Source organism: Phoca vitulina, unplaced genomic scaffold (assembly GCF_004348235.1).
Source record: "Phoca vitulina isolate PV1807 unplaced genomic scaffold, GSC_HSeal_1.0 scaffold98, whole genome shotgun sequence".
NCBI classification, from domain to species: Eukaryota; Metazoa; Chordata; class Mammalia; order Carnivora; family Phocidae; genus Phoca; species Phoca vitulina.
In genome coordinates, this window is record NW_022589801.1 from 1,657,105 (window position 1) to 1,684,727 (window position 27,623).

Below are 27,623 nucleotides of genomic sequence, written 5' to 3' on the forward strand. Positions count from 1 at the left end.
TATTTAAATTCTCTGGAAAAGGTTCACTTTTTTGTGTGTTTTAACAAGACTTGATTAGGTTTAGACTGCAAATTCTGTCTCACTTTTTATGGTCATTGGTTCCCATATATCAGTTCATATATTGGTTTTAAGAGCCTATTCCTAATAACATAGGAAGTATTTCAGAGTGACTGTCAAAGTATATGGATGATCTATAATTTTTGATAGTGCGATTCTCAGTAGAGAATCCCAAGCTACGCTGTATCTGTGATTTTCACTGTGTTGATTTTTTAAATCAATTATTAATGTTTTATATTTTTTAGCAACAGAAACCTCAAGGAAATCCAACAAAGAAAACCAAATCAAAAAAATTGGATCCCCTCAAAGGCCAGAAAGTTATTGCAAGATGTGATGAAAATGGCTTTTACTTTCCAGGTAGATATTTTATTTTGTAAGATTCCTATGTTAAATAATATGATATCAGGGACCCGAGGTTCTCAAACTGTGCTTTCCCCAGAACACTGACAATTCATGAGCTGTATTAAGGTATTCCACTTCTAAAATGAACTGATGGTGGGGTTTCTATCTATGTTTATGAGGGGAAATGGGCGGAAAATGTATTTATTTTAATCTTTCATTTGTTTAGTAAAAAATTTTTACTATATGTCTACTATCTTCTATGAATGTAATACTCCTAAAGTGCTGGTCTAGTGTAGACCAGCAGATGAAAATTCTTGTCTTTGTGGAACTTAACATTCTAGTGAGGGAGACAGACAAGCAAGCAAATACATACAATATGTAGTGCGTCAGCCACAGTGTTGTAGAGAAAAATCAAGCTACAAAGGGAATTGAGAGTGTCAAGGTAAAGTCTGCAATTTTAAATATGGTGGCCAATGAAGAACTTCTTGGGAAGGCGTTGTGTGAATAAGACTTAAAGGAGAAGGAGCAAGCCATGAAATTATCTGGGGGAAGAGAGTTCTTCTTTTTCTTCTTTTTTTTAAAGATTCATTTATTTTGAGAGAGAATGTGAGCACGAGTCGGGGGGGTGCAGAACGAGAGGGAGAGAGAGACTCCTCAAGCAGACTCCCTGCTGATCACAGAGCCCAACATGGGGCTTGTTGTGGGGCTTAATCCCAGGACCCCGAGATCATGACCTGAGCTGAAATCAAGAGTTGGATGCTTAACATACTGAACCACCAAGGTGCCCCTGGGGGAAGAGTTCTAAGCAGAGGGAACAGCAGTACAGAGTCCTGAGGCTGGAGTACATATGGCATGTTGGTAGAAGAGGCCAGTGCGGCTGGACCCGAGAGCTTTTCCCAAAAGTTTGTGGGACATGTGATCCTGAAGGAACCAGCCAGGTACAGTTCAAGTGAGAACTTTGTGGACAATGAAAATAATATGTATCTAGAGGTGGAGACAAACATTTTCTATCTGGAGAAATAAAATAGATTATGGCTGGAACCTAGAAGGCAAAGAAAAGGTAGAAAATAATAAAGGTCTTCAGAGAGGGAAGTATGGGGCCATTCATAAAAGGTCATGTTAAGAAGTTTGGACTTTATTGGGGAGCTACATGGAAAGCAGGGAAAAACATAATCACCCTTGAAGTTCACAGAAGCTCTCTCCCCCTGTTGTGTGAAGAGTGGATACAGAGTGGGTTGGAATGTCCCTCAGGTCCCTGGCTTGGGCCATATGGTAGATAGTGGTACGTGCAGGAGATGTTGGTATGCACAGGAAGATAATGATGTGTCTGGGGCATGATGAATTGTAGGTACACTATTAGGTGTTGATATCTCAAAAATCTCTGTCTCCAAACAGGTTTCCTCTTGTGACTCTAGACCCCTATCTCTAATTGCTTCCAATTGCTGAAGTTGTCAGGAAAGCAATTAGAGATAAGGGTCTAGAGTCTCAGGAGGAAATCTGTCTGGAGATAGAGATTTTTGAGACATCAACACGTAAGTGTCATTGATATGGGAAGGGCCTGTGGGGAAAAGAGAGCTTAGGGAGAGAGCCCTGAGGAAGATCCGTGGGACAGAAAGATGATACTGTAGAAACACAGCTGGTCTTGCATAGGCATTATCTGTCAATCACCAATTAAAAGAATCATTCTTTATTAATTAAATTTCATTGAATCTTTTTAAGTGGGGAAAAATACTTCAGCAGGAGTTTTGGGTTGCAGCAGGCATATGTGGAGAACTGAGAGCTAGGACATTTTCTTTGAAATTCACTAGATGTGCTTTGGAGCTGACTGGATGAGAGTAATTAAATGTGGATTGGAGCATTTGAGATGAGCTCATAGGCCAAGGCACAAAACTCTTCTTTGTAAGAGCAGGGCCCAAAAACCTTCCCTTTCTCTGGGACCCAGATTTGCTGGGTGGTGATTATGGCGGCAGCGGGGGGGGGCGCCCTCTGCTTGATTTTCTGAATTGGAGCCCCAGAGAGGGGTCTGAGGCTAATTCGGCAGTTGAATGGAAATGCAGGAAAGGACTGGCTTCCAAATGGCTGCATTAGGGCTTGGGATCAGTTCGCTGGCCAGGGTCCTGGAGAAAAGTAGAACAACTCAAACTTTTCCTCCACACCATTCTCGTGTGATGAGAAATGCCAAAGACCTACTGCTGCCAGTCTGGGGAAGTCGAGAAAGCAGGTAACACCATGGCCGCATGCAATTCCTGAGATCATGTCAGCAATCATTATTGCCCTGTTTTGTTTTTTTTTTTTCCTTTAAATATGCAATTAGAGGCAGAGAGTGCATGCCACCAACAGTTCAGATCTGGCTATTTGAGAATTTTTAATTTGTGGCTGTGATTAAACTCAAATAAGTCTGTGTGGAGGGAATACACATTTGAATTTAGTCATATAATCAGTAATTTGGATGAGTGGCTAGTTAGTAAATACTCACTCAGGCAAATTAAATGATCATGCCTGTGTTCCTGGATGTACTTCATTTCTGTTCCCTCTTCCCCCCTGAAGTCAGTGAATCTTTAATTGGGAACAACCCAACTCATAGAGTTATTTTTTTATAAAAAACAATTTCAAACTTACAGAAAAGTTGCAAGAATAATAGAACTTTTGTATACACTTTACCCAGTTTTGCCAATGATTAGCTTTTGTCATGTTTATTTTACCACATTTATAATTTTATTTTATTCTCTTTCTCTCTACTCAACTCCACACATACACATTATTTTTTCTGAACTATTTGAGATTAGGTAACATCATTATGCCCCTTTACTCCTTAATGCATCAGTGTATATTTCTCAAGAACAAGGGTATTCTCTTAACATAATCATAATAAAGTTATAAGATCCAGGAAATTTAACATTATTATACTACTTTTTACCTGTATATTTCAATTTTGTTAATTGTCTCAATTATGGCTTTATATTTTTTGTCTCTAGAATAGGTCGAGTCCAGAATCATGTTAACATTGGGTTAACATGTCTCCTTAGTTTTCTTTAATCTAAAATTATTCTCTAGCCTTTCCTATCATTTCTCATGATACTGATGTTATTTGAGAGTAAGATCAATTACCTTATAGAATGTTCCTCGGTTAGCTTAGGCTCAGAGTGTGCATTCCTGGACAGCTTGCTATCTAAGTGATGGCATAATGTCATGTCCCTCTCAAGACATCCCATCCAGAGGCACATGATGTCCATTGGCCTCATTAGTGACACTACTTGAGATCACCTGGTTACTATGCATTACTGTTTTCTCCCTTGTGAAAAAGAAGGCCAAACAGAGACTTGCGGAGCACAGCATGATATTCGCGGGTGACACCTTTTTTGATAACTTTTGTCTGGAGCCTTCTAAACATTTCTAATGAAAAATATCTGGCTTTGAAATGTATCTCAGTAGTAGGTGGCTTTGGGGTAATTGGGTCATAGTATCTCTCGCTTCAGGCCAGGTCCACACAGGAGCAGAGCTAGACCGGTTGTTGCTGTCATCATCGGCAGTCAGGGCAGGGATTTCTGTATGGCTGACTCTCTTCTGGGGTCAGTGTGGAATATTGGGTTAAGGAATGACTGCATTGTTCAGAATGGAAGTGACAAGCCAATAGTCTGGGTCATTAGGATGCTGAAAGGCAGGGAGGAAGACACATTTCAAAACATTATTTTAAGTCATTATTTGTGGGAATCAGGTCCTCCTTCCTGTTCTTCAGTGAAAAGAAGCATTGACTTCAGGAAATCCATGATGATGAAAAGTCTGAGTTGCACAATTTCTGCACTATGCCGCAGAAACAAGTTACAAGGGAAGAAAAAGGCAGGTGGCGGAGGCAGGGGAGGAGAAACTGAATACCTTCTCAGGTGTCATGTTTTGGGGTCAGAAAAGCCCAAGTTTTTATTTATTTGAAGTCTGCCTTTTTCCTCTACTAGCCATGTGACTAGAATCACTGAAGTTCTCTGAGCCTCAGTTTCTTTATCCTCCTGAATGAAATTAAAACAGTTAGAACCCCTGTAAGATTGTGGTGTCGATTAAATATGGTAATGTACTGTATTTTTTAAATTGGAAAGTGTGAATTGCATGTAAAGAGTTTTTCTCTCATCCCATGTGAGAGCTTCTCTTGAGAGACAGAAACAACTTCTGTCCTCTCCTGGGGGTCGAGGGAGGTGCTTGCAATTCAAAAACGCTAATGGCAGTTTAAAAACCTTAACAGCAATTCAAAGAGGCAAAAATTAGCCCAGGGGGCTAGAAAGGAAACCTCTGAGGCTGAAGGGAGAAGAGACTATGATGAATAGATGTGCAAGATGACTTTCAGTGGAGTAGGGCAGGTGGAAGGGCTGCTTTTGGTGAAGCAAAGGGAAAGCCTTTCTCGGGAGATGGAATTTAAGCTGGGCTCTGCGTATCAGAAAGTTAGAGCCATAGGTAAAAGATCCAGTCTCCAGCCTGAGAAATTCCTGTTTGGAGCAAAGATTGAGAACTCTTCCTGCGTCTTTCACAAAATGAACTGACCTACCTACTTGGAGTATTTCTGCTGTCTTCTGACCCTTGAAAGTGGGCCACATTTTTGCTGAGGGGCTCAACAGGGGCACATTCCTTTTTCTCCAGCCTGAGTACAGGAGAGTCCCTTGGCTGAGGTGGGGGGCCCAACCTGTACCCAAGGAAGGTGACTGGGATCGCCAAGCCTTCACTGGGAGGAAGCCCAGGCCCCCGAAGTGGTTCCCGGAGACATTTCAGAGCCAGGAGACCCAGTCTCACCTCTCTGGGGGTGAGGACAAAGAGGAACTGCAGCACAAGGGAAAACAGAATTAGATGCTGATCTTGAATCGGGACTTAGAAATGGTAGCAGCTCCTTAATTAGATAGAGAAAGAGCAAATGCAGAGGCTGAGCCATAATTCGACAGGCCCACTCATGGTCCTCCAGCTTCCAGAGCACAGCCAGCCAGGCTGCCCACATGGCGAGGCTGGTTCTAACATTGGGCTGGGAGACACTGGACCAATTTCTGCAGGTGAGCAAAGGCCCATTTCTGCAGAGCTTGTACAAAGAAGAAAACAATGGAAGGAACTAAAAAGAGGTTGTTTTAAGATGCCAAAAAGTGTAGATCTAATCATGTGGAGCAGGGTTGGCAGGGTTTTTCTTTGAAAGACACATAGTAAATGGTTTAGACTTTGTGGCGATCCAGTGTCTATCACAGCTACTTCACTTAGGCAAACAACTGAAACCCTGCCTAGCAGGTTTATGAGTAGACTCTGCTAAGTCCCAGAGGCTAAGAATTTGAGGAGGATCACACTGGCCAGTGTGGCCATCATGGCAGCCTAGGCCCTTCACTGTGAACCCTGGGAGGGGGTGTGGGGGCTCGCCAGTGTGTGGGATATGACCTTCTCCTCAATTAGGAGTGGTTCTTCATTGCTTCCCTAATAGGAAGTCTTTCTAAAAAGCAGTGTTTGTTTTTCTAATTAAAAGGATAAAGTCAGTTTATGGCAGCAAATGTGTGAATAATGTATAAAGAATATTTCAAAAACCAAACAACATTTTAATCCAATGAGAAAACACACACCAAGTGGAACTGGGTTTCGCTTGTTGTGTGTATGTGTGTTAAAAAAAAAAAAAAAAGGTTGTCATTTCTTTGGCCATTTAAAACAAGAGACATGAACTCAAGATGAAAAACACCAGCCATTTCTTTGCCACATCAAAGGCCATGGGACTTGGCCAAGGTAAGTGTGTGAACTGGGGCAGCAGTGCCAGGCCCTGGTGTCGTGGGACCCCAGGGGGCACACGCACATTTCTCTCTCAGAGTAGGAGTCTGACTGCAGCTTCACTGCCTGGGGAAGTGTCCCTGTCAAAACTTCCTTAATATTTATAATCCTTTTATGATAGGAAAATAAATCTCAGCTAGAATAAGTGAACCTTAAAACGGGTATTTTTTTTCCCTACTATAATCATCCCTTTGAGTACAGCTAAAAGACAAGGAAACTTCTTGCATCTTTTTCCTTTGTGCCTTTTTTGGTAGTGCATTTTAGGGAAGCCGGAGGATGTGTTCAGCCTAGTTAGCTTTTCATTTATCTGATATTAGATGAAAAGTTGATGATGGGAATTCCTACTTTCTTGGACTTTCACAATTTAAAAACTCTGATTTTCTATATGTGAGGAGTATAGAAGGAAATATGGCTAAAGTAAGTAAATAAGGAAATCAGGTGGTAAGAAGTAGCCAGGAAGAGGATATTTATTTCTAGGAATGACATTCTTGTCAGGATTGCTGCTGGTGATGGCAGACAAACAGCTTCTGCATGTTCTCTGGGCTTCACAGCTCAGCGGTGTCCAGACCAGAGCTGTGCACTTCACCACTTTGAGTCGGTCATCCCCCTTATGCATCGTACAGTATCCACTGTTACCTCCTGGAGAAATCAAAGGGGCATGCTGATTTAAACAGGCCAAGTGTTATAAATTAGCCAACAAGATGGTGCAAGCCTAGGAGAATAGGCATTATTTGTCTTCATATTATATTTTAAACTTCATGCCTTGCAGGGGTTGTGAAGAAGTGTGTGAGCCCCACCCATGCACTGGTGGATTTCAGGTACGGAGACACCAAGGTTGTGCCCACCTCGTTCATCACGCCTATCGGGGGCGCCATGCCCTGTCCCCTGCTCCAGGTACCTGCTCCAGCGATCTTTTCTGGGGCCCTTTCCACCATCCCCACAGTCGTGGATAACAGGATAGCGAGGCCACTGGTGGGCCTCTGCTGAACACCTGGTTGGGCTCCTCCAGGGAGCTTGTGTTTGGGCAGGAAAAGCAGTGACCCCTGTTCGTATGGCCCCTGCCCTGGCAACTTTTTTCCTGCACCTTGATCTGCTAACACCCTGTTAAGGAGCCTCATGACTGCATAGGCTTGCTTACATTAGCCCCTGCGGCCCTTGTCGCTTTACAGACAGCAGATGGCGGGGGAAGAGAGCTGCTGTAACTGCTAACACCCTGGAAACTTTAACTGCAAAAGATGGTATTAAAACCGATGTAAATATCAAGGGCAGAGGTAGAGCTTTCCTTGACGTTGTAGTTAGTTACTGCCCGACCTTGATGCCATAATGCAGTTACACCTGAACACGAATTCCACAGGTTGGCTGGGCTGCCGTGTTCTCATCTGCATATACATCCATGAAAGCTGGGCTGCATGGGGCCCATCCTTCCCAGCCCCCAGGCCAGCAGAGGGAGAGGCAGAAAGCTCCCAGAGCTCCAGCACTGCTGTCTTGGACAGCGGGAGCCAGGAGGCAAAGCACCCGATGAGCACTCCTAGGATTCCATGCCGAGTGTCTGTCGGCACCTCCCTGGCCAGACCCAGAGCGCCCACCGGTCCACTTTGCCCCTGACAGTTGGTCCTGTCCATCTGACACATGCCCAGCAACCTCCGCCTGCTTCACAAGATTTTCTTTCTGCTAGAAGCTGTCTGTTTGTAACTTTTGCCTATGGACTCCAGGTGTGTGCTTTGGAACATTAAACAAACCTGCTGCTTTACATTGTCTGGGTGGCAGTCCTTGTGAAATAGGTTCCTTCAACCAGTCTTTATAGGATATGGTTTCCAGAACTCTTGCCAGTTTGCTGGCTGCCCCCCAGCCTGGGATCCTTGTCAGGTGAAGAAGTCCCGTGAAAACTGGGGGCTCCCCTAGACTGATTACAGAATTCCAGGGGTGGCCCAGTGAGCGTGGGGAATTTTCAAACTATTGACTCTTTCTTAGCTGAGAAAATATATGTATTTGAATTATAGCATCAGTACTTGCTAATCACCTTGAAGTATTTTAAAACAGGCTTATGTTGACATTGCTTATAAGATCAACAAGCAAAATATTTGCTATGATGTACGTTCTCATCTACAGGTTGGAGATTATGTCTTTGCCAAAATTGTGATACCCAACGGATTTGACTTCTATGTCCCTGCCATTGTCATAGCACTTCCGAATCAGGATGTGGCCGATGATAAATTCTACACAGTTTTGAAATGCAACAACCGGAGAGTAAGTACTTTCATTGAAGAAAGGGCTTTCTCACTAGGTAGAAAGTGGCTTCCCACCCCCCCAACCCGCCCTCCTTCTGGGCAATGCCTCGCTCTTTCCTGGCGCTGCCAGATGTCCTGAAGGAGTGACTTGCCTAGCTGCCCCTGTTCCTACTCCTTACGGTTCGGATTCTGCCCACTCTGCAACGCAAAATCTACCCTCACTGAGGTTGCCATGGCTTCCTAACTCCTTCATCGAATGGCCTTTTTGGCTCTCCTTCCACATTTGACAACTGGGGAGACTCACTCCAGTTCTTTACTGTCCTCCCCAGTTTCTTACAGCACCTTTCTCTCTCTCTTCCTTGCCTACCTCTTCTCAGCCTGCTCTGTTCCCCTCCCTGGCCTCCCTATGAATTTCCCTAAACGCTTTAGAAAGCCTCTTTATCAGTTTACATATCTACTGATGTCACTTGTCTGCCTGATGTCCCCGGACACACACACGCACGCGCACACACACACACACACAAACACACACGCTTCTCATCAACCTCAAGGAAAAACCCAGCCTGAACCCAGCGTGGCCCCAGCCCCATGGAAGGCTCACTGCTTCCTGACTACAGTGGGCTTCTCCAAGCCCCTAGTCTTTCCCTCTTTCTGGACCATCCTCCCATCCTCTCTCTGCAGAAACTCCTGTCACCGGAAAGACTCTGCCCAACTGTCACATCCTGCTGAGGCCCTCAGGATTCCTCTGCACACTATACTTCCCCCTTCCCACATTGGCTTCCTCACCAACTCCCAGTTCCTTAAAGGCGGGGACTGTGGCCTATTCATCTTTGTAGCCCCCTGCACAGGCCTCTGATGAAGAGAAGATTCTCAAAATTGCTTTTTAAATTACTTAAATGAATGACATTTCTAATGGAAATAACATTGTCTTGATGGGCCATTTAATATGCCTGGAAAATAGACTAGGAAGCAAAAAGCAAGAAGTAAAATACTAGAGGCTAACTTTATGAAGCACTTATGTGCCACAGGTACTAATCAGGTACTTTATATGTAATGAACAATTGAATGCTCAAAACACTGTGAGCAGGTACCATTATTATTCCCGTTTTCAGATAAAGAAACCGAAGCAGAGAGGTTAAGTCACACACAGGGGAAGTGGGACAGTGGGCATTTGAACCCAGCCAGTCTGGCTCCATGGCCTACACTCTAAATGTCTGTGCCCAACTGCCTAGTATACAGAATAAAAATATCCAGTCAGTTCTTGCCTATAGCATGAGGTGTATCCATCAGGAGAGGGGTCATGGTAAATGAATTTTAGAATTAAAGGCAAAGAGTAAAGACCATCAGAGTCAATGGCCCCAGAAGCAGTTTCCAATCTGACAGAACAAGAAGGAGAAAGGGGTACCTTCTTATCAACCCAGAGGGGGGAAAAAAAAAAACTTTAAGACAAAATAGACTTTCGTGGAGCTGTTTGGATGACAGTAAAAAGCAGTCTAGAGGGCAGTGGTTGGGAAGCTTTTCTGACATGAGGCACCACTCTGGGGATATCTACTAGGCAAAAGAGGAGAAAGCAAATTAAGGGACTTTTGAAGAGATGTCCCTGGGCACGCCCCAGCATGTGGGGAGAGATGAAGCAGTTGTCCTAGGATCCCTGAGAAAGAGCCTCAAAGCCCAGGAGGGACCTTGGAATTTACCCCAGGGCAGTGAGGCCCTGTAGACTAGAGCGGCGTTGTCAGGGGCGAGACACTGAAGACAGTTCTGGTAGAGATCACGGGGCTGAAGGTGGCACATCTGGCAAGGGGTGGTGGTTATAGTTTCTGAGTCTAGGAAAGAGATGGCCATGGCTGAAGTAAAGGTAAATAGGAAGGTAGCTCTGGGGAGGGATGTGTGGGTGTGCATGCGCATGTGCATGGGCAGACACGTGCATGTACTGGATGGCCTCGCACGTGATCCAGGATATGGAGAAACGACCGGGAGGACTCGTCGATGACTTTTACTTAGCATATAATTATCAAACCAGACTCTGCCATTTGACTGCCCTCTTAAGTGTCATTCTGAATAGGATAATGGCTAGCAGCTATTGTAATGGATCAAGCTGAAATAAAATTACATCTAAATTGTAGACATTTCTGATTTAAGTTGCATGAACTCTTTTGGTATTGTTACAGGAATTTTGCCCTCGGAGTGCACTTATTAAGATCAGCCAAAACAAGTATGCTCTCTCTTGCTCTCATATAAAATCACCTCCAATTCAGGAGGACCCAAAAGTGTAAGTAGACCCAACTGTTTATACTCCCTGAACTTTATTTATATCTTTGCACCTTTAATCTGTTTCTGAGTTGGGATTCATGATGTCTACATACTTGGGGAGAAAAGCAGAGGTGGAGGACCTCCTGCTTAAAATGTAGTTCTATGATTATTATTCCTTCAACATCACACCTCTTACTTGCTGGTTATTTGTCTATCTGGTTCTAATCTCAAATGCAACATTATTTTACGGACTCTTCAGAAAAACACTCAATCCTGTCATGAACTTGAAGGAATTATTCTCCTTTTAGTTGTAAAGGTTCAAGGCCTTCTAATGAAGTCTCACCATAAAGCAAAGGTTAGATTAAGTTGCAGTTGGGACCAGTCAATTGTCTGCTTCTCCCCTTGCTGGGGAGTGAGAATGTGGTGTTGGTCCTGGCTTGTCTGTGCCCAGGTGAGCAAGGGTGGGTGGGTGGGTGGCAGTTTCCAGCGGCTACAGTGGGGTGAATACCTTTTCATCTGAGGAAGTAGGATTGCTAAAAGCTGGAAAGGTAGATTAAAGCAAAGTCAATAAGAAGAAGCTGAGGCCTAGAAAGTAGACAAAAACTGAAGTCCATGGGGCTGACGAGGGGCATCACAGCTAGAGTCAGAGCCATAACCTTGGAGGTGAAGGTGGATTTTGAGCAAGGGTTAGGGAAAGGGATCCTGGAAACATCCTCCAACTTCACTTGGAGTTTGTAAGTTGTCTTGGGTGCCAGCCTTCATTCACCTGATGGCATCACCTTGCACTTCATAAACAAACCATCAGACATTCTCTCCTCCACTTCTTTTCCCCCACCTCTAGGCTTGTAGAAACCTCTGTCTTCCCCCCTGATGTCAAAGTACCTTCTCTCATCCAAGGCTGACCTGCCCACCAGGCTCCAGAGCCTGTCGCCACTACCCAATTCTTGCTCCATCAGTTATCCAGGATTCTCTCCTATCTCCCTAGCTCCTCTCCTGATTCCTTCACCCAGCCAAAACCCAAGTTTGCCTCCACTGTTTACGCACATGCACACATGCATGCACACACACCCCCAGTCCTAAATCCATCGAGCTCCCTTGGTTCAGCAGTGTGATCTGGCATCCTCCCTCCCTTCACAGCCACGCTGTATGTGGGCAGTCTCATAGGCTGGTGTCTCCCCTTGCTTACCTTCTCTTCCCTTCCTGAGGAGGCTTGGGTATTGGCTTCCCCCCTTACCCCCTTGTGAAGCTATTCCCACAGGGGCCACTCAGGACCGCTCACACAGACTGTGCATGCTGTTTCAGTGTAGGGTCTATTTGACTCTCTTGACCACCCCTCCTCCTTCTCTTGAGACCTGTCATGGCTCCTCCTCCCTCTGGATTTCCTCCCTGCCCAATTTCAACCACATCCCTTACTTCCATGACTCCACCTACACTAAGGACCTCATATCTCCCTCTCCACCCCAGACCACTCCTGTGCTCCCGCATCAGAATCGTAGCCTCTCAGAGTGGGACCTGGGATGGACTTTGCTGAAAGCTCCCCCGCTGGTTGTAACTGAAGACTTGGCTGATAAGAACTAAGTGGAAGGGGCCTTGGAAGCTAAGACCTGATTTCCTATCCCAGCCCCACCCTCACTTAGTTTGCGCCCTTGGGCAGGTTGCTTATCATCTAGGAGCTTGTTTGCTTACAGTGAGATTAGGGTGGTGTGAGGATTGGAGATGGTCAGTGTGTGCTTGGGGTAAAGCAGATGCTTAGTCCATGGCAGGAATCCTGGTATTTCCAGCCATCCACCTGAATGTACAGAACCTCAAATTCAGCACATCTAATACTGAAAGTATAGCTTTCCACAGACCCACTCCCATCTCTGCCTGCCCTGACTCAGTTCTCTCTGCCACCTGTCAGTCACAGAGTTGTCCTTGCAGAAATTTGGTCATCATCTTTGGCTTCTTCTTGCCCTTCACCCACTACACCCCATGGGTCTCCCAAATTATATTGATCCTAATTTGCAAATATTTCTCAGCTCTGCTGGACCTGTGCTGCCTTAGGTCAGGCATCTCATTTCCTGAGGCCACTACCTTTGGCCTCCTGCCAATAGTCCCTCCCCCACTTAAAAAATCCTTCAGTCTCCCTCCCTTGCCCCTTCTTATTCTAGTTTAGCCTCTTGTGGGTCTGACCCAGGCCTGCCCCCCTAGCCTCACTTCTCCCTAGCCACCCCCCAACCAACCTCCTACAAGCCCTCTGCACATTAACCATACTAAACTACTTGTAGCTTTTTCCCCATGCCATGCTTTTTCAGATCTCTGTGCTGTGTATCCCTCCCTGGAATGTTATTCTTTGCCCTTGGCCTCCAGGGGACTCTAACATTGAACTCAGGGGTCACCATCGCTATTCATGTTCCGAGACTCTAGCCATCCTGTGCGCTGAGGTGATCCCACTGCGTCCTGTAGAGGTTTTCATTACAGAAATTTTCCCTTGTGTTGGGCCACATACTTTCTCAGTTTCTCACTCCTGTTAGGCACGTGTCCTTGAAAGCAGGTGCCAGGTTCTATCCACTTCTAAATTATAGTTGTCAAGGTCCAGCTCGTAGGATGTGCCCAATGACTATTTGAAGAATGAACCAGTGAACAAATAAATACTAGTGGATGCCCATGAGAGATGCATGGTTTCACAGAGAATCTTTCCTTAGGTATTATTGTTGAAAATATACACTACCATCCTTCATTCTCTTCTAGATGAGTATAATGTTCATTTAAAATTATAGCACATTTTTTGTTGATCTTAAAATCCTACTCAAACAAAATGATATCCAAATTACAGTACATTTTAAAGGAATATGAATAGATGTGTCTAGGTATTGACCATTTTCCCTAAATTCAACATTATCAATCCTATTTTAGAATTAAAATTCAATTCTTTCTGTGTTTTGAAAAGCCTGTAATTGTTTTCTATCTTAGTCCTGCCCCAGGCCTTATTTAAAGCTCTCAGCTGCTAATTATCTACCCTAGCTTCTAGGGCTTCACACAGCGAAAGTATGCATTAACTCTCCAGTCTCCCCATGGTAACTTCCACTGTTGTTTTGCTCTAGTCGCCTCTGTGCTAGCAAGAGACTGCATTTAATTCTCTTAAGCAGAGGTCACGTCCAACCCGCTAAATTCAGAGTTTAATCTGTCTCTGTTTCCATAATCAGAGCTGACAGGTGTGAGCACACAGACTGAAGGTGCAGGTCTTATTTTGTATCTCCACTGGGATTTCCTTCTGGTAGGTCCTTTCTCCTCAGGAGCGCTTCCTAACTTGCTTTCTAAAGGTACCATCTCCCTTTGGTTTGTCTTTAGTAAGCCTTCACATCATTATACCAAATGAGACCATTAAAAAAAAATCCTGGTGGGCTTTCTTCAGGGGCTACTTAAAGAAATGTGCTATAGCTTGCAATTCCAACAGAACAGCATTTGACTAAATTTAACTTTAAAATATTGAATCCACTATAACCATCCATTTGGGGTTGATCAGACAGGGGTATATGGCCCCAGGCATGAACTGGGATGCCAGACATTCAGCTCTCTGTCTTCTGCACCTCCACTTTTTCTTCTTTCTTGAGGCCTTCAGTCGTGGGTGACAGGGTATTTCCTGCAGGCCCCTCTTCTTGTTCCTAACTGAGGGCAACACACAATCAAAGACAGGAAGGGAAGTATTCGGAGGGTAAAGGGTTCAAAACTGATTGAATATGGCCAAAGCTGATGCCTAGTTTTAGTTTCAGCTTAAAATTTGACACCTAAATGATTCTGGAGGACTTTGGTCCTCTATCATCCAATAGGTTACCCATATTGCTAAATCCCAAATAACTAGTTCTTAAAGGAGAGAATGTTAGTATCACCACATTTACAATGTGAGATGAAGGGAGGCTCTCACTGGTTTGATTTTCTCTTTCCTCTGCCACATGATGAGTGCATTTTCTGGCAGCCCAGCTGAAGGAGGTGTGCCTTCTGAGAGTGTGTCCGATGGAGGGACGTGATTACTCTTGCCTTACCTACCTTCAGTGATGTCCTTGAGCTTTTTTTCTACACTTCATAGCATAGAGATATCTGTTCTGAGTGAAAATATTCCCCAAACTGGCTATAACTTTCTCCATTTAGAGAATACACATGTAATTTCTCCTAATCCCAAAGTGCAAGCAGACCAGGAGAAATTTCCCCCCACTTGGCATCCTCCCTCCTTGCTAGGCAGAGAGCTCCCAGCAGAGTTGTTCCCTGACTCCTCCCCTGGAATCCTGTTCCTCTCAGAAGGCTGGGGCCTCCGCTGGGGCTGTAGCAGGGGACACATGCCTGGTGGGTTTGATGCTCTGGCTTCTGGTTTTCTCCAGTGAAGGGAAGTGCCTCTACCAGACATTACTCAGTCACCCACTGAGAGGTTGGTTGAGTACAGGCTGGGGACTAGGTGCTCCTCCAGACAAGGTGCCTCTGGCAGGCCTGAGCTGAATCCCTGTACTTGGTGCCGTGTAACTGGCTGGATATCCCTCCCAGCCACAGCTGGGATCCATCCTCCATTCTTGGGCAGATTGCTTCTGAGTCTCCTCCTTTAAGAAGACTCACTTGGAGGGAGTTGGATTTCTTGAAAAAATTAGTAACATTCTAAATGTGATCAGGAAAGCCAGATAGAACTAATCCTTTTCTCTGCTCCAAAAAAAAAAAAAAAAAAAATCACTGGACATCTGAAGGAAATGACTGGGCACTGAGATCTTGAAGGCAAGGAGTGTTCTCTTCTTGATGTGTGTTTTTAATTGTGTGGCCTGGGGGACATGGCTGTGTATGAGTCTATGGGAGGGGAGACCACTCTCCTGGGGTTCAGTTGTGTTTTATCCGGGTCTGTGGTCAGCTCCCAATTCCTGAATATTAGCCTCTTGTTGTCTCTCTCTGAACAGTTGAATCATTTTCCATCAAGCCATTTGGATTTAGGAATATGTCCCAAAGGAAATCATAATTCCATGTTGGTTAACATTCCTCCCTTCCTCTATGTAGTGTGGCCTCACATCGTCTTCCTGACAGCAGTGATATTAAGTGGTTGATTGAAACCTCAAGATTCAGCGCTGGCCCTGACATTACATGAGATGAATCACTTCCCATAATCTTGCCCAGTCACTGCTGACTATTTTTCCCTTAGAAGGAGCTGTGCATCTGAAATCATTAAGCCTCAGTATGTCATTAGTTCCCTCGTCCCTTGTGGTCAGATTAGGAGCCCCATTTCCTAGACTGGAGCAAAGCCCTGAAAAATAAGCAGTTCAGCAGCAAACCCTGTCTGTGAGTGTCCCATATTTTCTGGAGGGACAAATGCCATTGCCTATTTTCAGAAAGCATGCTGTGGGGCCCTAGTATGGGAACAAGAGAGTGTTGAGAGTCATAGAGATTTGTTAGCCCTGAAGGCCAGTGGTAACAATTTGGATGGCAATAGCCTTTTGTATCAGTCTCTCCATTTTCTGCTCCCTCCATTGTTAAAACTCAGGGGCCTTGTGGTCTTTATAAAACATCAGGTCCCCCTGTTCTAAGACCAGCTTTCTGACAGACACTTAGGGCAGAAAAGAAATGAGGCCTCAGAGAACCAGCGAGAATAGCTGAGGAGCTGACACTAATCAAGCGAATGAAGTGGGTTTTGACCCAAGGAGAGTGTGGAGTAGGTGCTCAGCACTTTCTTCCCGAAAGTGGAGCCAGCTGCATCTGAAGAACCCGTGAAGGCACGGTGCTTGGCTTCCCTCATCTTACCCCTCCTCTCTGACACACATATGTGATTTTGACCTGTTTATCACATTACTTAAACCTGTAACCTAAAATAATAGGACGCTGAATTTTTCTTGGTTTTGGCATGAGATAAGACAAAAGAAAGCCATTTATTGGGGCCTTTCCAAGTGTGCTGAAGGGTAACATCCACTGGCTAGAGTCAGGAGCATGGTCACCTTCCCCTTTCCTCAGAGTGGGTTTGGGCCAAGCAGAATGAGGGTGCATGGTGGGGTGGGGGCATTGGATAAGAACTCTCACATCAGATTCGCACTTACCCTGTTCCCCCTCCTGCAAGGGGACATGTCCTTGTGGAATATCTCGAACTTGGTCGACATCAGTCATTCTGGAGAGTAAAATGGGGTAGCTGAGCTGCATCTGCTGACTTGATAGAAAGGCTTTTCCTTGATCAAAATCCTAGTCCGCTTTTTATTCTGATCATGACAGCTTGCCTATGTTTACTCTTATTCCAAAAGTATGCGTAGTTAATATAATTTAAATATTAAAAGCAAGAAGAATAAAAAAACCAGCCATAGTTCCACATTTCAGAAGTAATGACCATTTATATTTTGACATACATCCTTCTAGAGTGTGTTTTCTCTGCTATGTCGATTATTTTTCTTCAAAATAAAAATTTTTGTTTCCCCTTATCATTTAGGACAGTTAAAAAAAATTTTTTTTAAATGTGGAGTAAGTGACAATCCTACTGGAATTCTTTTTCCTGAGGCAACTATTAACAGTTTGATGGAAAGGTTTCCAGTTATCTTTATATGTTCGCCATCTTAATAACAACAGGAAAATGTAATATATTGTTTGTGACTTTTTTCCCCACTTAATATATTACTTGCATTTTGGCATGACAAGGACACATTTTATTTCATTATTGCCTACTTAGAATGCAATTATCCAGGTGGTGCATGATTTATGTGACCAATGCCCTACTGAAGGCTAGACATGTGTTGCTTCTTGAGCTTTCCTGCTCTTCTTCCTGGGTTCTTTCCACGATCATCTTCCTGGTATCCTTCAGGTAGGCAGGTCAGCCTCGCTTCTACCTTCATCTTTGGGTACCTTTTTTGCTACTTTCCATTCCTCCTTCTTGTTGCTCTTCTTTCTAAGAGGTTATAGGTGGTAGACTGGACTATGACTGGTCCTGATACCTGGGGAATAGAGGACATCTCTGAAAAGGAAATAGAACATATCAACTTACTATGCTTGGGAGGGAGGGAACAGTGTGAGGGACAGTTGATGGTAATGTAGGTAGGTTTTTATGTTATTTTTTATTTTTATTTTTTAAAGGTATATTTATTTGAGAGAGAGCGTGCAAGCAGGGGGAGGGGCAGAGGGAGAAGGGAGAGAGAGAATCTCAAGCAGACTCCCCACTGAGCATGGAGCCTGACGTGGGACTTGATCTCACACCTGAGCCAAAGTGAAGAGTCTGCTGATGCTTAATCAGCTGAGCCGCCCAGGTGCCCTGGTAGGTAAGATTTTAGATTTTACAGAGCAGGTATGGTGTTACAACCTTGCTGTGTGATTTTAGGATGAGTCTCTGAGAACCCAGCCTCACAAAACTTACACATCCACATAGGTGCTGGCCTCCTATTTCAAGATAATTTTGTTTGTGGCCTCCTGGGATGCTTTCTCCAATGTTACTACAGTTGCTTGTGACATTTTTTTTATTGTGGTAAAATACACAAATCATAAAATTTATCATTTTAACCATTTCTAAGCATACAGTTCAGTTGGCATTAAGTACATTCACATTGTTGTGCAACCATCACATGAGCCATTCCCAAATTCTGTCATCATCCCAAACTGAAACTCTGTACCCATTGAACACTCACTGCTCATTCCCTCTCCACTCCTAGCCCTTGGTAACCACCATTTTACTTTCTGTCTCTCTGATTTTGACTAGTCCTTGTGTATCATATAAGTGGAATCACACAGTATTTGTCCTTTGTGACTAACTTCTTTCACTTAGCATAATGTCTTCAAGGTTCATCCATGTTATAGCGTGTGCCACCATTTCGTCCCTTTTTATGGCTGAATAATATTTTATTGTATGTATATACCCCAGTTTCTTTATCCATTCACCTGTTAGTAGACAGTTGTGTTGCTTCCACCTTTTGGCTATTGTGTGTAATGCTGCGGTGAACATGAGTGTCCATATCTGTTTGAATCCCTACTTTCCTTCTTGTGGATACATACACAGAAGTGGAGTTGCTAGATCATACGGTAGTTCTATTTTTAATATTTTGAGGAGTTGCCGTGCTGTTTTACACAGCAGCTTTGCCACTTTATATTTCCACCAACAATGTACAAGGGTTCCAGTTTCTCTATGTCCTTGCCAGCATCTGTTATTTTTTGGTTTTGCTTTTTCTTTTCTTGATCATAGCTATCCTCATGAAGGCCATTTTTTAATCCCTTTTGGGAATTACCTCTTGAGTCTTTGCGCCAATCCTTGAAAAGTATCACATGTGGTGAATCTCGATCCTTTGAAGAGGGACTTGATTGATGTAATTTTCTTTTTAGAAATAACTAAAAATCTTCTCCCACGCTTAATTTTTTCTTCGTAACTTCCAAAAGGATCTGAAGCAGCAATGGTCAAAAGTTATTCAGAGTGAAGCCTGGGTGCTCAAGGTGATAGATACTGATTATGGGAACAAAATAAGTTTTAACACCAGGCAACTGGTGTTTTTAACTCATCCTGAAGGCCCTGAAAAAGGCAAGTTCCCAAAACAGTGTGCCATGAGGGCATGGCTGGAATGAAGTCATGATGTTCCCAAGATCCCTTCTTTGAAAGATAACAGTTCTGGATAAATAAACTGATCAATATATTTTCTTTTATTTTTTTATACGCTTTGACCAACATCTTCCCATTTCCCCCCCCCCCCCAGCCCCTGGTGGCCACCATTTTATTCTCTGTTTCTATGCCACATAAAAGTGAGACACACAGTATTTGTCTTTCTCTGACTTATTTAACTTAATATAATACCCTCAAGGTCTATCCTTGTCACAAATGGCAGTGTTTCCTTCTTTTTTATAGCTAAGTAATATCCCATTATTTATGAATTTTATATGTTTATGGCACATTTTCTTGATCCATTCGTCCACTGATGGGCACTTAGGTTGTTTCTATATTTTGGCTAATGTGTACAATGCAGTAGTGAACATGGGGCTACAGATATTTCTTTGAGATAGTGATTTAGATTCCTTTGGATGTATACCCAGAAGTGGGATTGATGGATCATATTGTAGTTCCATTTTTAATTTTTTGAGGAGTTTCCATACTGTTTTCCATAGTGACTGTACCAGTTTACACTCCCATTAACTGGTGTACAAGTGTACAATGGCTCACTTTCTCCACATCCTCAGCAATACTTGTTATCTCTTGTCTTTTTGACAATAGCCATCCTAACAGGTGTGAGGTGATATCTCCTTGTGGTTTTGATTTGCATTTCCCTTTTGATTAGTGACATTGAGCATGTTTTCATGTACCTTTTGGCCATTTGTATGTCTTTTTTTGTAAAAAAAAAAAAAAAAAAAAGTCTGTTCAGGTCCTCTGCCCATTACTTAATCAGATTATTTGGGTTGTTTTTTTCTTTCAGTAATTAATAACAGTTTATTCTGCCAGATTATTGATATTAAGTTGTATGAGTTCCTTATATAGTTTGGACATTAATCCAGTATCTGGTATATGGTTTGTAAATATTTTCTCTCATTCCTTAGGTTGCCTCTTTGTTTTGTTGTTTGGTTCTTTTGCTGTGCAGAAGCTTTTTAGTTTGATGTAGTCCCATTCATTTTTGCTTTTGTTGCTTGTGCTTTTGGTGTTGTATCTAAAAAATCATTGCCAAAACCAGTGTAGAGGAGTTTTTGCCCTGTGTTATCTTCTAGGAGTCTCATGGTTTCAGTTCTTATTATGTCCATTTCATGTTAATTTTTGTGAGTGTTGTAAGACAGGAGCATGTGGATTTCCAGTGTTTCCAATTTATTGAAAAGACTGTCCTTTCCCCATTGAGTATTCTTGGCTCCCTTGTCAAATATTAGTTGATCATGTACACTATATATTTTCTAAATGGTAAAACTAGCTCTACGACTTCTTAGTCATATCTAATGTCAATTAAATTAAAAATCATATCATTTTTTTAATTTGGGGTACTTTTTTCTGATGGTACACCTAGAGTAATTAGGGAAAACTAAGTGTAGAAGAGTGTCTCTGCTGTACAAGCTCCAGTTCAGTATGTCAGGAGAGAGCTGGACTATGATGTGGCCAAGCTTATCCTGGGGTGGACACAGGTCCATTCTGAGGCATGTCAAGGGATTTCTTGGTCAGGAATTGTTGCTTTACTCACTGACTTGGTCAGGACAGGGTTCAAATGACATTAGGTTCTCTGTACTACACGAAGCTCCCAGACATCAAAGATCTGTGGAAATGAACTGCATGGAATAAAGCCCAGCCCAGACTATCAGACCCCATGGGACTTCTGCGACTCCATTCCATAGGAAGAAGTCCAAGGGACAAAGAGCTGAGAAACACCACAGGGCTGGCTTGGACATCTCTGCAGACACAGCAGCCAACAAGACCAGGGTAACACTGCTCTCTCTCTCTCTCTGTAGGGAGGATGTAAAAACGAAGAACTCTACTTTCTTAATATGTCCACTCAAAGAAATTGACACTGGGGATTTACGAGAGCTAAGACAGGAGAACCCTAGAAAGAAGAAAAAGAAACCTGCCAAGAGGCTGCCTCTCCAGGAGATGGTGTCCTCAGACTCAGATGACTCTTCTCATGGCATCAGGTCCCAAGAGTCCAACCCCAAGAAACACCCCCAGCCCAAGGTGGGAGGGGGACGACATCGCCTATCTCTGGAACACCCTGAAACCTCTCTCAAGAATAGTGCACTTGAGGTAGCTCCCCAGTTTCCAGGCCAGTTTAGTTCCCAGTACAGCAAAAACTCTAACACCCTTAAATAATGCTGACATCTACCTCCTCAGAGAAGGTTCTCAGCCCGGGGTCTAGGAGTCAGCCAGCCACGCCATTGCTGCCATACCTCCACCTCAAGCAGCCCTGCCCTTCCCTCCTAGAACGACCCACAGCAGCAAAGGGCTGAGGACCATTGCTGAGAAACCTTAAAGCAGTCTAGTGGCAACTGTGTTTAAGAGAGCCAGCATTCTTCCATGGCTGCCCAGACCTCAGCCCCTCATCACTGTGGAACTAGCCCCTCTGCTGAGGTAAGGCCGCCCTTCATTCTCCCCATTCCTATCCTGTTTGTAAAACAGATACACTTACCTGTTATCCCCCACCTCGATCTCCGGTCTGTTTGTGCTTATTGGCTCTGGCTTTTTCCATTCTTTTTCCTATTATTTTCCCTGTCCTCACCACACCATCCTCAATCTTTTGATAAATTCTACATACCCAGAAGTTGAATCTGACAAATTATTGTCATAGGATTTTCAGCTTTTTGGGGGAAGTTAAGGTAGTTATAATCCAAGCCTGCAGTCTTGTTTTAAATTGATTATCTTATCTGAATTAGGAATTTTTATGACTTAATGTTAAGACTGAAATTAAGACCTAGTAACTTGTCTGAGATCTGCAAAACAAAATTATTGATTTCTGGTCATTTTTATTGAGCCCTTCCTAATTATTTTTGTTTGTAGTCTGTTGTAGGTACCTCTAATTGAGCGCGGAACCAGAATAAAAACTCTTACGTTGGAAACATTTCAAAACTGTTGTATTGTTTGTTTATTACTGTTTTCTTTGAATACATGTTAGCAATAACATAAAAGTATTCACTTCTTTTTATTAATTTCTTAGTAAAATTAGCTTCACTAATTTCAAAAATGAAATATCTCTCCCAAATTCTCTTTTTTCTAGTCAGTAATAGCCCCAGGGCTATATAATAATAGGGTACAGATCATGAATAAGAAAAATATTGGATGCTTTTTGCAAATAGAAAAGATAGATTTTAGAGTATCAGCAAATTTGCAACCTAATTAAAAATGGAGTTTATATACCTGAAAGCTAGGATGTCACCAGGATTATGGCAAAGAAATTAAAGGAGAAATCTATTTCCAAAAATATGAAAGAAAAAGAGAAATCCACTCAGCATCAGGGTAAAAGTAGTAGTGTAGTGAGGAAGGAGTTGAAAAGTGGGGAAATGATTCAGAATAAGGTGTGAGATAGTGTGTGGAGAGGCTTGCTGCCCACCCCCCCCCAGAACCCAGAGGTTTCTCATAGGCAGAAAAGCTCTGGAGTAGTCATCAGGTTTTGGTCTGTACAGTGGAGAACTTGTGGGGTAGGGAAGAAACCATTCATCAAGTCATATTCATTCGTGCTTGCTTGCAAGCCTTCATGTAAGTCTGCCTGCATTCCTTCAATTATTTAACAAGCAATTGAGTGTTGACAATATGCCAGGCTCCAGAGAGATACTATCAGACATTTGGAAGATACTTACCTTCTCTGTCCTACCTCTCTTCATCTCCACTTTATTTTTGGACCAATCACTGTTGTCTGGTTTAGAGGCATGTGCAGGGAATGAAGAACTACAGGACAAATATACATAAGAAAACCTTGTTAATATTACATTACAATGCATGATATTCTCAGTGACGTTAAGTGATATGTGCTGGGGGAAATCACAATAAGAACAGTGTATTTCTACTTCCAGCTGGTGTGGAATAACAGGAACTTGATTTCATTCCCAAACCCCTGCTTGATACAGTTAAAACACTAGGTAGAATGTATGTAACCACAGTTTCCAAAACATTGGACATAGGCAATGAAGTACAGTGATCTCTGAGAAACAAGTGAGGTAAGCCCCATGAGTGTGCAGCTTACTTCCCGGAGTCAGTTTCCACACTGCAGCAAAGGGAGCAGGAACCTAGGCAGAGCCTGGTACCTTCAGTGAATGGAGGAGATGAAACTAGGATTCTGAGAAGACCAAGGCAGCTGGAGTCTACAGGATAGAGGGCTGGAGAGGAGAGAGCTACCCAGAGAAACAACTCCAGATATATGTAGATAAGCCCCCTTGAGTTTTCATCTCTATTGATCAGTACGTGGCTGTGAGGAAACTACTCAAGGCTGGAGAAAGAACTTTTCAAAAAGGTTACAGGGAACAATCCCTATAGCTCACACAGGGCTGGGAATATCTCCTGTTTCTTCCAGTCTGGGTATAAAACAGATATCTTTATTTGAGAGGCCTCAGGTGGAGTACTCAGAAGAGGTTTGCTTCAATTGTGGAACAAAATTGGCCTTAGGCTAAAAGCTTCTCTGGTCCCACATAATAAGGCTTTAAAGCAAGCCCTAGAGGAATCAAACTATTTCCAAGTAACTTGTGTCCCAAAACAAAGGTCAAGAATAATCGTAGGGATAAAAAAAAGACCACGCAATAAAGTAAAATTTACAGTGTCTGGCATTCAATCAAAAATTACCAGGCATACAAGGAAGCAAGGAATAAGACCTATAATGAGGTGAAACTAACTCAGAAATGGCACAGATGATGAAGAGTACCAGAAACAGTTACTATGTTGGTATACATAAGACTTTATTATTTTATTATTTAAATCTCTTTTAAAGATAGTTGGTTGTACAGAGTAATGGCAGTGGTTCATTAATGCTATTTCCATCCCTGCACATACATCTGTATTCATTGCCTCAGGTGATTTGTATGTTTGATTTTCACTGCATAAATCTACACTTTTAGCATATGCCAGAAGAAGTAATAAATGGGGTTCAGTCTGTCAAAAAATAATAATAGTTATGCATCCCGATTTTATGGCCACCCCATATATTTGGCCTGGGTCATAAGCCAGGAGTAGTGGGGCCAGGATGGAGTGATTGACAACCATACAAGAACTATGTGGAATGGGTACAGGGTAACTCTTTGAAAGAGATATGCTCTTACCAGAAGAAATGGAACAGATGTTCAAGAGACTGGATGACCACTTGAGTGATAAAAAAATAAAAAAATCCATCAAGTGACAGACATTACCTCTGAGTTCCTTTTCAACTCCAGGACTCTGGATCAATGACCTAGCCCATTACCAACTCAGAGCAGTTCCACATAGATGCAAAACTGTCCTAAAAGGGGGGAAAGTGTTGTAGCCAACACATTTAGACAAGAGAAATTAATTAGGGGACTAGAATTGTAAAAGTAAAATTATATTTACACATGATAAAAGAACATACCTGAAAAACCAGAGAGAATGATAAGAGTAATTCGAACAATGTAAGCACTCCAGTGAGGTGGCAGAATAGAAATTTAACACAGAAGTCAGTAGCCTTTATATACTCAATAATAATCAATTAGAAGATATATTGATAGAAGAAACCTCATTTACAGTTGCAAAAAAGAAAATAAAATACAGTTGATTCTCATTATTCGTGGTACTTATGTTCTGTAAAGGTATCTGTAACACTGAATTTAGCAAATTGTTGCCCCTAGTGAAGTACAAGGTTAAGTTCCTGCAAGCCTCTGATCACATCATTTTCACTAACTGATCAGTATATAACCTATTGTGTGTCTGTTTGACAACTTATTTAATAAATATTTATAAATATAGAACTCACAGCCAAAAGCACTATAACTCATGCCTTAATGAAGATTGTTTAACACCCATATTTTTTTCTTGCACTTAGGAATACTAGATAGCACTTTAACACTACAGTTGGGGACCATTTTAAACAGCAGGGTCACCAACAGTAAGCATAAAAATGTGGAAAAGATGGCATTAAAATATATTATTAAAAGGACACTTTTTTAGAGCAGGAGAACTGAAACAAGGCAGTTGGGTGACTCATTTTTCACCACTCTGAGCATATGCATATCTACAAAATGTACTGACTATTGATTTTGGAATTACAAATAAATTTTAATGAATAGGTGAATTCACAAACATGGAATCCACAAATAATGAGGATCAACCATACCTAAAATAAACTGAAGAAATGTGCAAAAACAATATGAGAAAAACTTTCAAGCACTCCTGAAAGACACAAAAGTAGATGCAGACATCTCTTGGTTTTAGATAGGATGGCTTAATGTCAAGATGGTTCTCCCAGAATTCATTTATTAAAGTAACACAATCCCAATAAAAATAACAGCAAATATTTTATGGAGTTTAAAAAGTTGATAGTAAACTTCATATGGAAAAAGAAACATGTGAGAGAAATTAGAAAATACTGAAGAAGAAAAGCCATGAGCAGAGGGACTCATGCTAATATATAAAACACTGTAACATCTTTATGCTTATGTGGTGCTAGCACAAGAAAAGATAGACTGATGGAATAGAATAAAATCTAAAACAGACAAGTATATATGGAAATTTAGTGTATTGTAAAGATAGCATCTCAAATCACTGGAACTTTTTAGTGACTGATGCTGAGGTGACTAATGACCATTGGAAAACAATAAAATAGATCCATATTTCATACTATAAGAATAAACTCCAAATAGATCCAAGTCCTTAATGTAAAAAAATGAAAACATACAAGTACTAGAAGAAAATATGAGTGAATTCCTCTATAACATGGGTATAGAAAAAGATTTTTTAACTATGATTCAAAATCCAGAGGCAATAAAAGATTGCTCAGCTTGGCTACATAAAAATTTATTTTTTAAAAATGCCTTACCAAAAAGGACCATAAGCAAAATAAAAAGACAAATGATAAACTGGGAGAAATAATGTATCACTTGGAGAAAGTGATACAATATATCACACAAAGGGCTGATGTCCTAAAATACAGAGGACTTTAAAAAATTCAGGTAAAAGAAATGACCAAAAACTTGGCAGAAAAATAGGCAAAAGATATGAATATTCACAAAGATAAAAGAAGAGACCTAAAAATATGAAAAGATGTTTAACTTCACTAATGATAAGAGAAATGCAGATTAAAACTACATTTAGAGGGACACCTGGGTGGCTCAGTCAGTTAAGCATCTGCCTTTGGCTCAGGTCATGATCCCAGGGTCCTGGGATTGAGTCCCACATTGGGCTCCTTGCTTAGAGGGGAGCCTGCTTCTCCCTCTGCCTGCTGCTCCCCCTGCTTGTGCTCTTTCTCTCTCTGACAAATAAAATCTTAAAAAGAAAAAACAAAACAAAAAACCTTGAGAAGGCAGAGGATCATAGGGGAAGGGAGGGAAAAATGAAACAAGATGAAACCAGAGAGGGAGACAAACCATAAGAGACTCTTAATCTCAGGAAACAAACTGAGGGTTGCTGGAGTGGAGGGGGGTGGGAGGGATGGGGTGGTTGGGTGATGGACATTGGGGAGGGTATGTGCTATGGTGAGCGCTGTGAATTGTGTAAGACTGTTGAATCACAGACCTGTACCCCTGAAACAAATAGTACATTATATGTTAATAAAAAGAAAAAAAATCAGACCTACATTTAGAGAACTTCTGGTAATATGGCAATATGAAGTGGTAATGCAAACCATTTCACAGATAACAATTTTAAGAGCTAAATAAGATATTTTTTAAAAAATCAAGTATTTAAAGGCACAATAAAATGTTCAAAAGCAGACAGAATGTGAAGAGTTTATTCTCCAAAAACTTCAACTGGAAAAGTTAGGAATTGTGAGGTTGTGACACTGTGACCTAAGGATACTCCCCAACCTTCATGGCCAAGACAACAGAAAAATGCAGCCTGACTGGCTCAAGGTGCCAGAGATGAGTTCAAGGCTGAAGACGTGAAAATTTAAAGAAGAAATCCCAGCAGCAAGAAACCACAGTAAGAGAGAGCCATAAAATCTGAGCATAAATTCTGTTCTAATTCCAGCCTGATCACTAAATTATGCATGTACGGGGAGAATCCGGGAAACCCTGTTTGTTGTTGTTGTTGTTGTTGTTGTTGTTGTTGTTGTTGTTTAAGTAAAAAGCAAAGAGAAAGCTACTCTTGAGAGGACTAATGGAGCAAAGTCTGTGTGTTTGCTACTTTTTAACTGAAATGCATTTCCAAACCATGTATACCTTGGGCAAGAGTAATCTACTGTTATGGGATTAAAGTGTGAGAGGAAAGAGCCTGAGACTAGCAGAGCAGTTGAAAATTTAACCAAGTAAATTGCTGAAAGACTGTGCTCCAAAATCTGCCCAAATCTTCGGGTGACAACCAAATTACTGGGCATAGGGGAAACACTGAAGGTGGGGCAGGGTAAAACACCAGTGAGAAGCCATAATGCAGAATAGAGATTTGAACTGCTTCATACTACAGGAAAGAAA

General features: G+C 42.2%; 1 protein-coding gene across 1 annotated transcript in view; it reads left to right on the top strand.

Annotated features, from left to right (window-relative positions):
- The window catches only part of VWA3B (von Willebrand factor A domain containing 3B), a 213,728-nt gene extending 192,350 nt beyond the window's left edge, over window positions 1-21,378 (top strand). The window contains exons 23-27 of the mRNA XM_032397359.1: window positions 303-414; window positions 6,941-7,065; window positions 8,281-8,418; window positions 10,568-10,668; window positions 21,024-21,378. Coding sequence (XP_032253250.1) covers window positions 303-414; window positions 6,941-7,065; window positions 8,281-8,418; window positions 10,568-10,668; window positions 21,024-21,378 — 831 coding nt within the window. The remainder of the gene's footprint in view (window positions 1-302; window positions 415-6,940; window positions 7,066-8,280; window positions 8,419-10,567; window positions 10,669-21,023) is intronic.
- The last annotated feature ends 6,245 nt before the right edge of the window (window positions 21,379-27,623 follow it).